Below are 14,708 nucleotides of genomic sequence, written 5' to 3' on the forward strand. Positions count from 1 at the left end.
ACCGCGAAAATGCGCCTAATGAACGTAGTAAAAGCGCACTATGTTAGATGGCGCCTCGAAAATACGCTTAACTCTGGCCACATTGAAAGCAGGCTGGTGCCGCTCTCATGCTTTTCTCTGCTACCACTCCTACTGCCATTGTAGACGACGCATAAGGCTTTACAATATGCAAAATAAGCCGTAAACAACTTTCTTTTACGTATAAACAGTTAAATTATATGTCTGTCCTCGTTTTTTCTTCAAATTGAATAAAAACAAACATATAATTGAACTATCAGACTGTTACCAAAAGAGGTTAAAATAACGGGCTCTAATGTCCGTTTCCACAAATTTTGGTTATAACAACTTTGATTTTTTATTTTTCGAGTAGTACGATTCAGTGATGGATCAGAGGGATCATCTTCATCAGTATTGTAAGTGAAAGACAGGTTAGACGGCTCTTCGTTTTCAAATAGTTTCAATGAATTGCACAGGTTCTGTTGCGTCCTCTTGAATTTCATCGATTTCATCGAAGCGCGCGCGAGTCAACGAAGCGCGTGGCGACGAGGGGCGACGCGCCGCTCCTGTCGCAGAGCTCGAAAATCGAACACGTTCCGTGCGCTTGGTGAGCGCGCGACTACGCTGTCACTGGTCGTCATATCGGCTCTGGTCCGCGTCACGGCGGCGTCACGGCGGCGGTAACGACGACGACGACGACGTCAGGCAGCAACAAAGACCAGCGACGCGACAGCTGGAAGAAATTGACCGCCGACGACGACGACGTGCGTCTCGTTTTCCCCGCGACGCGGAGCGTTCAGTAGTGAACCAACGATCGTCGCTGAGAGACGTCGATTCTCGCTGATTGACGGGCGATCGCGCGTCGTTGATGTCAGCCGCACTTTCACATGAGACACATGGCCACTCTGAACGCGTGTAATTAGGCGAGTTAGAAAGCAAGCACGAGCATGAACGTCGCCAGGAAGAACGTCTTCCGTACTTTGGAGCACGCACGGTTTCACAGTAATTATTAACTAGCAACATTTCGCAAGTGGTGCTTATTAATCGTGGGAAACGTCAGACACGTCGAATGCCAAGATACAAAATAATGTTGCGGCGTCGATAAGATGAAGAGTGAAGAACAATAGGAATTTTAATAATCGCAATGTACCAGTATTGCTGACCATGAGATGTCAGGCAACTGAAATGTTATAGTTTTTAGGTGTGATAAAGATTGAAACATTTCGGTCTTGATCAATTTAAAATGTCTACTTTAATTGTCTATATTTTACTTATAAGAATTTGTATAGTGAATGTTAAAACTTCATTGTTGAATAATGTTAATATTGTTCTGAAAAGTCATTCTGTTTTTTTTTTAATATGAAATTTTTTATTAATAGCACCTTATCAGTGTGTTTGTTGCAATGGTTTCTTTACTTGTGTTATCAATTTTCCAGCCTAATCAGCTTTTGCTGCCAAATAGCAAGCATTTAAATTTGATGATACACATGAATCATCAATATATAAAGGAATGAGATTCACAATATGCAAGAACCATGATAGTTAGTGATTTGTTGTGAAGTAACTTGCGTGAGAGTGGACCAATACAGCAATATACAGTGACAGCAGACATGTTTGGTTGTCCCAGAGAGGCTGTACGCGTCAAAGTTAAGGTAATAATTACTTAGAAACCTAAAATACAACAGAAAGTTTTTTCTTTATTAAATTTAGGCTATTTACTTAGTTTGTACACATTGTAGCATGAAAATATACAATAGAATATTAAATAACAGCAATTATGTAATATGTGTAACATAGCCAAATGTCACAAATATATTAATTAATTATGATACAAGGACTCACAACTCTTCTATGTATCTCTATGTGATATTTTTCTACACTTTTAAGGTTTCTGTGGTTTATACAGAAAAAATAAAATTAAGAAAGAATAATGATAGGTATGTTCTTTCTTTTTCAGAAATGCGAAACAAGGCATCAACCGGAATACCGCAAATTCAGTGTGGATCCTCAGATAACATCGATAGAAGTGCTGCAAAGTATTCTTATCAAGGCTTTCGATATAAAGGGGTAAGTCACATTGTTGAGAAAATTTAGTGGCACACATCAGGTAATGTTTCTCATTCATTCGATTTCCTTCTGAACAAAATTCTACACTCAAAACATCACGATTGATTATGAGATATATCTCTTTTAATTTAAAAATAAAGATAACACAAGTAATTTTCTAAAATTACTTGAATGTAACGTAGTTCTCTTATATATTATTCACTATAGCAGTTATTAATAATGTACACCGTGTTACTTTTCACCAAATTCGATACTACTTAGCCACACTCAACATCACAGACACCATAGTAGAGCTTCTTGTGAAGCACGTTTTACGCGTGCGAATGTCTATAAATTTATCGAGGCGCACTCGCCACGCCATGAAATATTAAACGGCCACGCCGTAAAAATTGATCGCGTACCGCAGGGAGTTCACCGTGTCGTATCGTGCGATCGACGATTATGGCTCGGAGACGTATCTGTTCTTACTCTCGGACTGGGACTTAGACGCCGCGTTTATCAGGTGACCGAACGCGATATACACTGATAATATGCTTATCAAGACCTCCCCGTTCTAATGTGAATTCTTTCAGCGCGTCCGAGCCGTACCTCTATCTGCAGGTGAACCTGAAACCGTTCGGCGAAACTGGAGACTGCGAGTGCTACTGGGAGCAAAATGCGCAGGAAGTTTCGACGCGTCAGCAGGAAACCGGGTTTCCTTACAAAACACCGAAGCTGCCCGGTCTCATAATGAATAAGGTAACCGCAGTTGCGCGCTTTCGCTATTGGTCTACGGTTGATCGTGAGACACCGGGAGAATCTCGCAGATGTTCGATATACTTGTGATTAATATTTTTTTATTATCTATATCTGCAGAGTATATGACAACTCATGACATACTGTTATATGTATAGGTGAAACTCATCACATTGAACACAAAATTCCTTTACCATTTCGCAAACAGCCACGTAAAATTTTGAAATACCGATCAATGAACATTGATGGATGATCACGCACGATACAGTAAACTGCGATGACGAAATCTATCGTTGTGTATTTGTACATTGTGTCAGGTTGAACAAAAAAGTCCTCTACCATTTTGTAAAAATATACCACGTATATTTTTAGTTACTGATTAGAAGAGATTGGTGTATGTTTGTTCTCGATAACGCACCATTTTCTTTAATAATTAATAACTAAAAATCTATGTGATATAGGATCTTTTTGTCCAGTTTTACCTACAACAACAGATTTCGCCATCACAGGTCATCTATCATGCGTGATCTTTCACCAATCTTCTTTAACTGACTCCAAATTTTGGACGTGGTTATTTACAAAATGGTAGATGAATTTTGTGTCCAGTTTGATGGATTTTACCTGCATACACACTGGGATGTGTTGTAAATTGTCAGATATCCTATATATAATTATATATTAATTTTATATTTATTGCATCACTTATAGTTACTTTTCACGTATGTTATGGGAAGACATCAGACGCTTGATTTTCGTTTTCAGATGGAGAGGACACTGAACATGGTGCAACGTGCGTTAGGTAATCTCGGCGAGGAGTCGTCCCATCAGCAAAGTGCTCAGCCTCCGCAACCGCCATTGACAGACGCCGAGTTCCGGCGATTCCTGGATCCGATCGGTCAAGTAGTACAATCGAAAGAACTGAGGGCGGTCATCTATTTCGGTGGGATTGAACCTAGCCTGCGCAAGGTCGTGTGGAAACATATCTTAAACGTGTATCCAGAAGGGATGTCGGGTCGTGAGCGAATGGATTACATGAAAAGAAAGGCGCAAGAATATCAGAACTTGCGCGAACGATGGCGAGCGTTAGTGCAAAAGGGACAGAACGTTGGCGACCTCGGCTACGTCACCAGCATGGTGAGAAAGGACGTTCTCAGGACGGACAGGCATCATAAGTTTTACGGCGGCTCGGATGACAACCAGAACACGGCGAGTCTGTTCAACATCTTGACGACGTACGCCTTAAATCATCCGAGCGTGAGCTACTGCCAGGGCATGAGTGACTTGGCTTCACCGCTTCTCGTCACGATGCGGGACGAGGCACAGGCTTACATCTGCCTGTGCGCTCTTATGAGAAGATTGAAGGACAACTTCATGCTCGACGGTATCGCTATGACTACCAAGTTCGCTCACCTCGCAGAAGGTACGCCACCGTGAACGATCGTGCATTGGAAATGCATCTTGCGATTCATTCGTTCCGCCAGCTTTCAAACTTACACAGAGTTCCCTAGAAGCTCTCACCTTGCGATCTCAACTCTTGCGCAACCGAGCGTCGCATGAGTGTCACACACACGCTTTCCATTTAACAGACCAGTGTTGCATACGTGTAACAAATCTGTGCACAAAGATTCACCGTGATCGTAGATTTGTTTACCGCTTTAAGCTTTATCATTCCACATTCTTCCGATCACTGTGGAGTCTATCTTTCCTCATCTAAAATGTCAATGCTTTAATCTAAAATTAGATGCGCGTTTCCTGCACAATATCCTCAAAGCGATTACTAGCCGTGAGGATACATTCTCTCGCAGGTCTTCAGCATTACGACCCCGACTTTTATGCGTACTTAAAGTCCCATCAAGCGGACGATCTGCTATTTTGCTATCGCTGGCTTCTGCTGGAGATGAAGCGTGAATTCGCGCTGGACGACGCGCTCAGGATGCTCGAGGTACTATGGGCGGCTCTACCAGCGTCACCACCGACCGGCGAGCTGAGTCTCGCCGAGGTACCCTTTCCGCCACCTTCGCCGCCGCCGAGTCCGAATGTGAAGCATATTCGTGAGAACGCGTACACTAAGGTCTGTGCTATCAGACGGCAAAGCTCCTCGGCCAGCATCGCCGCCAATGTGAAGCGGAAAACCTTTAGCACAGAGGAGCCAGCTTTACAATCAGCTACCGAGGTTAACGGAGAAACGAAAAGGTTTCTTGCTTGCATAGTTGCTCGTACTTGAAGACGTCGATTCACTTTTTGAATAAGATTCAAATCTAAGTAGATTTCTTTTTTCATAAAAAAACTCGGTTTGTATAACAAGTTAGTGAAAATCCTTGAAATCAGTAAAAATTGATAGCATTGAGAGTAAATTAAAGGAGAAAACAAGACCATATAAAATATGTGTATTTTATAATAATAAAATTATAATTTCCAATTTCTTTGAATCTATGACCTATCGTCTTGCTTTCTTCCTTAATTAACTTTTAATGCTTTAATTTTTACTGATTTCAATGATTTTCACTAACTTATACAAACCAAAGTGGCCTCTTGTAGATGAAGTGTCTACATACATAAAATATTAGAAATATTCATAGATTAGCGATAAAAATAATTTTCCTAAAATGAAATTATGTTATTTAATTCCCTTCGCACTTCAATTAGCCGTATATTATCCACTCGAACTATTTGACGGTAACTTAAATGCGCTGTGAATCAAACCGTTATCTTCAGATCCAATTCGCCGTACGAAACGTTCTCTGAGCCGGAGAACGACCTGACGAGCACGAAGAACAGGAGGAATACCGAGTCGACGGAAAAGTGCCTAAGTACAGATTCCCTTCCCGTCAGAACGAAGCGCTCGAATCTCTTGGAGCTAAAGGAGAGGCTGTCTGCCTCCAACAAAGAACAAGCTAAGAACAGCGAACTAAACGATGCCGGTGAAAAGAAGTGTGCGCGAGTGGTGAAGAATTTGAACGAATTCTTAAACTTCACTAGCCTCAATCGCAGCAAAGTCACACCGAGCGACGCCGAGCCCGAGCTCAGGTAACCACTACCGTTTCTCACGTTGAATTCTCTTCCTCATTGAAATGTTCGGGTAGATTGAATATTTCATGAAGTTTATGCGACTCGAACGTGTGAAATTTCACCATCGCAGACGTGTTTCGAGCGAGAGCGGCGTAATCAGGGTATTGAGAGATGAACCAAGCTCGCCGGATGACCCCACGGACTTCTTTCCGATGACTACATCAATGACCAGAGAGTTAAGACTGGAACTGGAATCCTTGGACAGGCAGGTGTTTGGACCGTCGCCGCCCAGCGAGTTGCAGTGCGATTGTGTTCTCTCGAAGAAAGAGAGCGACCTGGTAGAGAGCGAGACCGATACGGAACTTGCGAGGTGCAGCCCTGCAGCGGACGTGTTCGTGTGGGAGAATCCGCTGCATATGTTACAGCAGAAGCATCACCCCACAACTCCGGACGAGCAGGCGGAATTGGAATATGACGGTGAAATTTTGGAGGATCAGAATGGCGTGAAGTCGGTCACACCGATTAGATTGCTTAAACGTACAACCAGGTGAGTGGGCGCTCTTGATCTTAGAGACTCGTAGGAAACGAACTCTGAGAAAACGAACAAAATTCAAGAAGCTGAAGTTACTAGTTACTACTAGTAATACTGGTACTATTAGTATTTAGTAATACTAGATACTATAGTATCTGGTAGTTTCTAGTAGCAGTGAACTGTAATACTGAAATAACTATATACTATACTGAAATAACTATATACTGGAATATGAATTCTACTTTTATCCTTATTTGCTTTCTACTTCTAAATATATTACATTCGTATTCTAGTAAAACAATGTACAGTAATTATCGTAGCGTATAATTGCATATTTTATATCGACGTACATATACGAATATATTTAAACGCAGAATCAACAATCCTAACGTTAAAGTTTCAAGGAAATCTGTGTCTACAGTCGATATGCAAAGAATGAGCATATCTGCGATTCTTATTGAAGCACGTATTCTTCAGGTCCGAATCTGCGTCGGACAGTGAGGGAACCGAGAGTTGGCATCAGAACGCAGCCGTGCCGGAGAGTCCGACGAAGCAACCATCTGTCCAGGAGCAATGCGAGGAAGCGACGGAGCTGACTAATCTCATACCCGCGGGCACGAGCGAGGATCAGCTGGGCGAGAGCTCGTTGCCACCGCCGAGCGAATTCGGTGGCGGCAATCCTTTCTTGATGTTCCTGTGCATCACACTTTTACTGCAGCATCGTGATTTTGTCATGAGAAATCAAATGGATTACAACGAGATGGCGATGCATTTCGACAAGATGGTCCGCCGTCACAACGTGATTCGTGTACTTAATCAGGCGCGACAGTTGTTTGCCGGTTATCTCAGAAGACATTCCACCTCAGCCGGCTCGACCTCCGTCAGCAAGCCGGACGTGAACGCGTAACTCTTTCCTGGTCGACTTCTGAAAGTATCAAACCGCAAAGCGGCGTCTCGTTCAACTTTTACTCGATGAGCTGGGTTAACGACGAATATCATGAAAGGGGGATTAGTTCGATCACGGTGCTCTTCCGACGTCTCACGACGTTCGCGGAAAATCGCAAGGATTCTTCGCAGTCTTGAATTCCTACAAGCATATTGCATAAGGAGTGTCTCTGATTAACTCGACTCTTTCTTCTCGATTTCCTCCTTTTTCTTTTTTTTCTCTCATCTTTCCCTTTATAATGAAATTTTAAAAAATTAATGAGCTTTTGATCATTTATTTAATAAGTTCATCTTATTCATTATCTTTGTTATTTGTTATTTAGTAAATTTACTCCTTTATTTTACTTTTATTTGATATAAAAATTTATTGTTCGTTAAATTTTAAACTTAAAAAAGTATCGCTTTATAACTACACAAATCGCCTCATGTTTTTACTAAGGAATATTCTTGTAGGCATTAAAAATAGTAAACTCGACAACGAATAAGTGACCAACGTGTAAGAAAGCAATAAAGTACGACGTATCTACAACTACGTTAGAGCACTAGGTCGAACTGTTTCGTGAAAATGTTTCATAGTAAGTCGTATTACGTGCGTTTGAAAAGAGGAAAGGTGATTGATCAGAGACAACCCCGTTCAAGCCCGTACTTACCTACCATTTCGCAACACTCGTTACTATCGATGCGAAGCTTCTCTCGTACTTGAATTTAGAACGGATGGATTTGACTGAAGGGAAGGAGCTCGGAATACAACGATCGGAAGCGCTTTACTTAATCCGCGAATGGCACGCGTAGTTCCGTTCGCGCACGCACGTCACCATTCCATCTCACGACATAATACACAATATCGCACGCGTCGACGAACCCTCTTTCCCTATCTCTTTCTCTCAGCCTCAACGTCTGTCATACGGCGTGTACTCCCTTTCTCGACGTAGAATTAAGTCCCTAATTTAATTTAATTCGGGACCGGGGTATATCCTCACGAGCGCGGCCGCGTCATTTCTGAACGCGTTAAACCTGTAAAATATATACACCCACTTACCCTAGCAGCTGAATCTTACTTTGTTCTTAAACGGTATGCTTGGGAAACGACAATAAAGTGCATTTAATTTTATCGCTAACAGCGATCACTTCTATTCATTTAGTTTCGACCCGCCGACGAAGTAACAAAGATCCCAAGAGGGTTTCCAGGTCCTCTCAAAGCTCGCGTTCGCATTTTGTGCTTTCGGCACTAACTGTAGACAATTTGAATTCGCTCGATTTGAAATATACGATCACGATACGATACCAGCAAAGCTCATAATTGGACGAGCATATTTAATAATGAATACGGACTTTAGAATTTAGATCTAAAGTGTCTTTCGAATTTTAGATGCCGTTACTTCTTAACAAAGAGGCCATTCAACAATTACGTCACACTACGAGGGAGAAGGAGAGGTGGATCTATTAGCTTACATGACAGTCTGTGATAAGAGGGAAGGGCGAGTAAGTGCCATGGAACGTCATATGTATTCTGGGTGTATCTAAAAATTCTTAAATCTAAAAATATTCTCTAAAAATAATTTAATTTTGTATTAATAATCAAAATTCGAATTTTGAGTCACTTATTCTTTTCTTAATATACAGTTGTTATTAATAAAAATAATATAGTAATTAATTTGATAAAAAATTTATTGTACTGTAGAAAAAGATAATATAGCGAGATCTAATAATTATATTACTTACCATATGATTATAAACTATTTTTTTCTTATTCTATTTATGGGAGAGAGATAATTCCACATATCACGCGTAATATTGCAAGAGGGCCCAAACTTTGTGATGAGAGAAGAGGAGGATGATGAAATATACTCAAATTTCACGTGACGTAATTGTTGAGTGTCTTCAAACATTTTTTATTCGCTTAACAGTTAAGTGCGTTCGGCCTAACAGTTGCATCGTTTAGGCAACGTTAAATTATTAATTGAAAATATATACATCGCGCAACAAAAGTAAAAAAGAGATACATATGATATGTAACAATTAGTAACTAGTTGCAAGATGCATTATTTCTTTTTTTTAGTTATACTTTTTTTTTTTTTTCTTCTAAGCATGAGCGAATATCTGTTTTCTTCAAGTATAACTGAAAACGTATATTAAGTGTGCAAATCAATTCAATGCTTCAAGTTTTACCCATTTCTATAATAAGCATTTTAGATCTAAATATTTTTTCGCTCGATTGCGGTTTTCAAAAGCTGCCATCTATATTTACGAAACGTAACATTGCAAAATAATCAACATAACCAGGCTTGTCAGGTCTGGCAAAATGACTCTTTGACATGCTGAGTGGCGCACAAAATTTTTATTTTGGCGTAATTTCAGCGTAATGAGACAAATTTGGCGTAAAATAACATTTCAGGGGATTGGTGGGGGATAGGGCTGACGCCCACGATGTTAGAATTCGATTCAAGTTGTTGGGAGAATATAAAAGCTATTATAGAAATTACTGCAAAATTACTTACATTGTAGTATTTTTATCTAGCATCTACCAACCAATTTGGACCGAGTTTCATGAACATTATATTAAAATCAATATTTAATTTTTCTAAAGTGTCGATAAAAACATATTACGAATTTATAGTTATTGATTACGACTAAATTTAGGTTGTATTCTACTATAACAATTACGAAATGGTTATAACATAAAAGGGTATTTTTAGTTTTGATGTTCTAAAGTTATATTATGAAATGTTAAAATGTTTCTATAAATATTGCAAATGGCTTTGCTAATAAAATAGACGCAAACACAATCAAATGTGTTTTTTTTCAATCTTCTAAAATTTGTACATTCCCATTTGTCCAACGTATTCGGTTTGTAGATGTTGCAAAAAGTTGATGATTTTCAAGTTTCACAAATGTTTTTAAGTTTGGCGCTATGTGATGCATTATGTTTCTAAAATTAATATCTTAGCCTCGAATTTGGCGCTTTGATGCTTCTAGAAATCCAATAATCTTGAACATAATCTCAGAAAATAACAGTCAACTCTGTAACCATTGATAAAGCATTGATATTCATTACATTTTGTATTCCAATTACGCGGTAAAAAACGCTGTTGAAACTGCAAAAATGATTTGTTTAACTTTTGACAAAAGCGCAGTAACTCGCAAGACGTGTAAAAAGCGGTACCAAAGGTTTCGTGAAGAAAATTTTGATTTGAATGACGAGTCATGTAATAATCAATCTAAACCATTTCATAATGAAGAATTGCAGAAGCTACTCGAAAAAACTGCAAGAAGAACTTGTTATACAGTTAGAAAAAACCCGTCAAACAATTTCTCTCTTATCCTAATCTGACAATCCTGGATATTAATGCCTTTTCTATTTTATAATAAAAACAATGCAACCTGTAACAATAATGTGTGCTGTAATGTGGTGAGACAAGGATAGAAATTGGTCATCCGTCCTATTCTAACTCATTACCATTGTATAAAAGCAGTACGGACACGAACCGCGCGACCTTACCGTTTGTACATACGGATACAAACCGCGATTACCAACAAAGTATATATAGTTTGGTTGTACTTTCTCAGGGGGCGCGTCTCTCTATGATCAGTCTGATGTGTTATGATTATCGCGAGCGAAGAAACAGTTGCATTGCTATTGCGTCATGTAAGTAAATTACGAAGATTTTTGTCCTCGTACCGTTCTGCAAATCCTTCCCTGCGCACAATTGTTGCCCTCGCGACCCTCCAAAAATTCCTATGAGATATTCCCACGTAAACAACATGGTTTCTAACGTTATTTCGACAACGTAGTCTCGTATGCGCGATGATACTCAACGCTTTTTCTCTCGTCCGCAGAATTGTTAATAAGCCGTGAACGAAGTAAAGATTGAAGGAGCAAGATGTTGTTAGCGAGAGCTTGCCGAGCTGGTGTTACTTCTCCATCTGTGGCATCGTTCCTCAAAACACCGGTTGTTCCGAAGACGCAGTTCTCCAAAGGTCAAATCGCCAGATTATTCGTCAGCGATGGACGCAGTTCTTATACGAGGACCGCGAGGAGGAGGGCCACCGCAGCGGAACAAGCGATGGCTCCAGCTGGTGAGACTGGTAAGTTGAAGATCTTGTTGTCTATATATTCATGTAAAGGTTTCAGAAAATGCAGTTATCATTCTTTATATGAGACTGGTAAGTTGGAGATCTTGTTGTCTATATATTCATGTAAAGGTTTCAGAAAATGCAGTTATCATTCTTTATATGAGACTGGTAAGTTGGAGATCTTGTTGTCTATATATTCATGTAAAGGTTTCAGAAAATGCAGTTATCATTCTTTATATGAGACTGGTAAGTTGGAGATCTTGTTGTCTATATATTCATGTAAAGGTTTCAGAAAATGCAGTTATCATTCTTTATATAACTATTCTGTTGAATAAATTGTCAACAAGTCAATAGAATTTGAACATATTAAACCTTCCTATATATGGTTATCATTGTACAGTTTGTTGCATCATTTAAACAACGTTAAATTAACAATTATTAAATTATTAAGTAACATTAAATTTTGTTGATGATATTGTTTTGCTTACAGCTTTCAATATAGGAAAGGGAGCGGTTGCTGGAGGAGCCGTAGTAGGATTGGGTGCACTGTGTTATTATGGATTAGGTCTTTCTTCAAGTACAGGTGCCATTGACCACGCAAGGTATGTGAGATATATTTATATCAAGATATTCTTAAGATATTTTTTCATCAAGATATTTTTAGCATCCTAATATTTAATTGGTGTAAAATATGTATATTTCTAATATACATATTTAAAGATTTATATTTTTTCACTTTATATATTTATAATCAATTTCAAGAAAAGAAGGTCCTAAGTTTATTCTATATGTATGTTTCCTTATGACTTTAGAACTGAGAGATAGATAACATTTTTTTTAGATTGTTTAGTATTGTTTATATGCTTCTTAGGTTAATGTTATTATTTGTCCGAGTGACCTGGGGATTGAGTAATTCCATCATCTTGAAGAATCTCAAAAGCTCTTAAAAGTATAACAATTTCAACTCAATTTCCTGTATATTTACAATTCTATTCTAATATTCTAATGATGTTAAAAATCGGCGTAAATAAGACAGATTAGTAACTGACTATATAACTGTAGAGAGATAAATAAAAAGGATAAGATTATTGACTCAATTAATCACTTTTAATGTTAGAATATTAAAATATACAGAAGTACATAGAAATATTGAGTCAAAATTATTTCATACTTTTCAAGGCTTTCAGAGGTTGAAAGTGATTTATTACTGTCTAATTAATCTTTAATTATTTATTAATACAATTGTAAAACTGATCGTATTTTCCTATTAGTTTAATTATTAGGACATTTATTTTAATTGAAAATATCTCTGCGCGAGTATTGTATTTGTATTTATTAATACAAATTATTATTATTACAAATACAATTTCCTACTTAAAATATTTAGTGATATAAATACAATACGCGATTTACTCGCACTGGTATTTTCAATTAAGGTAAATATCTTAATGATTGAATTAATAGGAAAGCACAATCAGTTTTACATTTTTATTACTAAATAATTAATGGAATCACTAACAAAAGTAACGTATAAAAACTTCGTATAAAACTCAGGTCTGTTAGCGACTGAAAAATAATAAGAAAATAATAGGAAATAAAATAAATATCAATTATAATTTTAATGATATTATGTAATACTGGTTGTACCAGTAATTAAACTAAAAGATGAATAATGTGCTAATTACCAAATGATACAGACTCAATGATTGAATGCTCAATAGATAACATTAATAAGTAACATTAAAAATTGATATAAAGAAGTATTTTGACAAAACGTTAAAGGCTTCTCCTAAATCTCAAAACTAGAATTATTCCCTCTCATGCAGCTTATGGCCACAATATGTCAAGGACCGAGTGAAGTCTACCTACACTTATTTCGGCGCATCCATCGCGGCCAGCGCGGCGTCTGCAGCTCTATGCCTGCGTTCTCCCGCGGTGATGAACATAGTAATGCGCCAGGGATGGATCGCGCTGGGTGTCACGTTGGCTGCGTTGATCGGCAGCGGCATGGTCGTGCAAGGACTCCCGTATCAGGAGGGTTTCGGCGCAAAGCAGATGGCTTGGTTGGTGCACACCGCAGCAGTGGGTGCTGTACTGGCACCGTTATGCCTCCTGGGTGGGCCTCTGGTTCTCCGAGCGGCTTGGTACACCGCCGGCGTTGTCGGTGGCTTATCAGCGGTCGCCGTTTGCGCGCCCAGCGATAAGTTCTTGATGATGGGCGGCCCGCTCGCCATCGGTTTAGGCGTAGTGTTCGTCAGCTCCCTAGGCTCCATGTTCCTGCCGCCGACCACCATTCTTGGAGCAGGATTACACTCTTTAGCACTTTATGGAGGCCTGTTGCTGTTCTCCGGCTTTCTGCTCTACGACACGCAGAGAATCATCAAGCAGGCGGAGATGCATCCCACGTACAATGTTTACGGCCGACAGTATGATCCAATCAATAAGTGAGTAATTGAAAAATTGCACTGGATATTTGAGAAATGTTAGTTCCTGTTCAAAAATTCATTTCCTGATCTCCTGAATACCTTCCAGACTAAGAGGTCAAGTCTGCTCTTAAATTAATTTTTGTAATTTATTATATAAGATATATATATATATATATATATATATATATATATATATATATATATATATATATATGAGTGTGAATGCTATTACGTCAAATATGACGCTGCTGCACTTAAGAATTATTTTGTTATCATAGGAGTAATCATATTTTTATTCTTGCAGCGCAATTTCAATTTACTTAGATACGATCAACATCTTCGTGCGGATTCTATCTATATTGGCAGGTGGCGGTGGTAATAGACGCAAATAGAGGAATAGTGAAACAAAATTGATGGATGTAGCACTATCAAATAAATACAAATACAATAAATTTTAATTTTTAGTCATAATGTTTGTTTTCCTTAAGGATAAATTGTACAGTTTTGAATTACAATAAATAATTAAATTGTTTAATATAAAAAAAATGTAAAAAATGATTCCAGAAATAAATTACTTATAATATATAATATTTATTCCAGAAATAAATAGACTTATAAGAGCCCACCATAGATGTTGGTGAAACAATATAAAAAAAAAAACAAAGAAACGTATACGTTTCAGTCATGGAACGTCTTCGGTATGAACGCTAAATATATAGAATTAACATATATAACAAGACATAAAAAATGTTGCGTTCTTCGAAAAATGTTTAGGAAAAAAACTTTAGTTTTTGCGATACATAAAAAGAACACGGGTGCAAGATATTTTTTAATAGACTGTGTACGCAAGATTTCGTAACGTCATTCCTCCAAAAAGATATTAAAGAACTGTGTAAATAGAAGCACCTAATTTTACTTAACAA

General features: G+C 38.3%; 2 protein-coding genes across 4 annotated transcripts in view; both read left to right on the forward strand.

Annotated features, from left to right (window-relative positions):
• The first annotated feature begins 563 nt into the window (after positions 1-563).
• LOC116841189 (TBC1 domain family member 25) lies at positions 564-8,405 on the forward strand. Of its 3 annotated transcripts, none has more exons than XM_032808834.1 (10): positions 564-1,198; positions 1,434-1,649; positions 1,955-2,064; positions 2,471-2,566; positions 2,637-2,802; positions 3,562-4,219; positions 4,605-4,992; positions 5,515-5,826; positions 5,939-6,355; positions 6,818-8,405. In XM_032808834.1, exons 2-10 carry the CDS (start codon positions 1,608-1,610, stop codon positions 7,245-7,247), a joined length of 2,619 nt encoding a protein of 872 aa, XP_032664725.1. In that variant the 5' UTR covers positions 564-1,198; positions 1,434-1,607; the 3' UTR covers positions 7,248-8,405. The 3 variants fall into 3 exon arrangements, with proteins under 3 accessions (XP_032664725.1, XP_032664726.1, XP_032664727.1); XM_032808835.1 differs by having other exon boundaries at positions 564-999; XM_032808836.1 differs by lacking the exons at positions 564-1,198; positions 1,434-1,649; positions 1,955-2,064; positions 2,471-2,566; positions 2,637-2,802 and adding an exon at positions 2,825-2,885.
• A 2,415-nt stretch (positions 8,406-10,820) lies between these two features.
• The window catches only part of LOC116841197, a 32,857-nt gene continuing 28,969 nt past the window's right edge, over positions 10,821-14,708 (forward strand). Inside the window, 5 exon segments of the mRNA XM_032808852.1 lie at positions 10,821-10,931; positions 11,123-11,371; positions 11,850-11,961; positions 13,186-13,803; positions 14,090-14,184. Of these exon segments, the coding sequence (XP_032664743.1) occupies positions 11,167-11,371; positions 11,850-11,961; positions 13,186-13,803; positions 14,090-14,184 (1,030 nt within the window). The 5' untranslated portion in view covers positions 10,821-10,931; positions 11,123-11,166.

Source organism: Odontomachus brunneus, unplaced genomic scaffold (genome assembly GCF_010583005.1).
Source record: "Odontomachus brunneus isolate Ranch 3 - 2012 unplaced genomic scaffold, Obru_v1 Obru_scaffold_014, whole genome shotgun sequence".
Classification (NCBI taxonomy): Eukaryota; Metazoa; Arthropoda; class Insecta; order Hymenoptera; family Formicidae; genus Odontomachus; species Odontomachus brunneus.

Coding starts and splice junctions, on each gene's coding strand:
- LOC116841189 (XM_032808834.1), top strand. CDS start 1,608: ATGTTTGGTTGTCCCAGAGAGGCTGTACGCGTCAAAGTTAAG. Junction 1,650..1,954: donor CTGTACGCGTCAAAGTTAAG/GTAATAATTACT, acceptor TTTCTTTTTCAG/AAATGCGAAACAAGGCATCA. Junction 2,803..3,561: donor CCGGTCTCATAATGAATAAG/GTAACCGCAGTT, acceptor TTTCGTTTTCAG/ATGGAGAGGACACTGAACAT.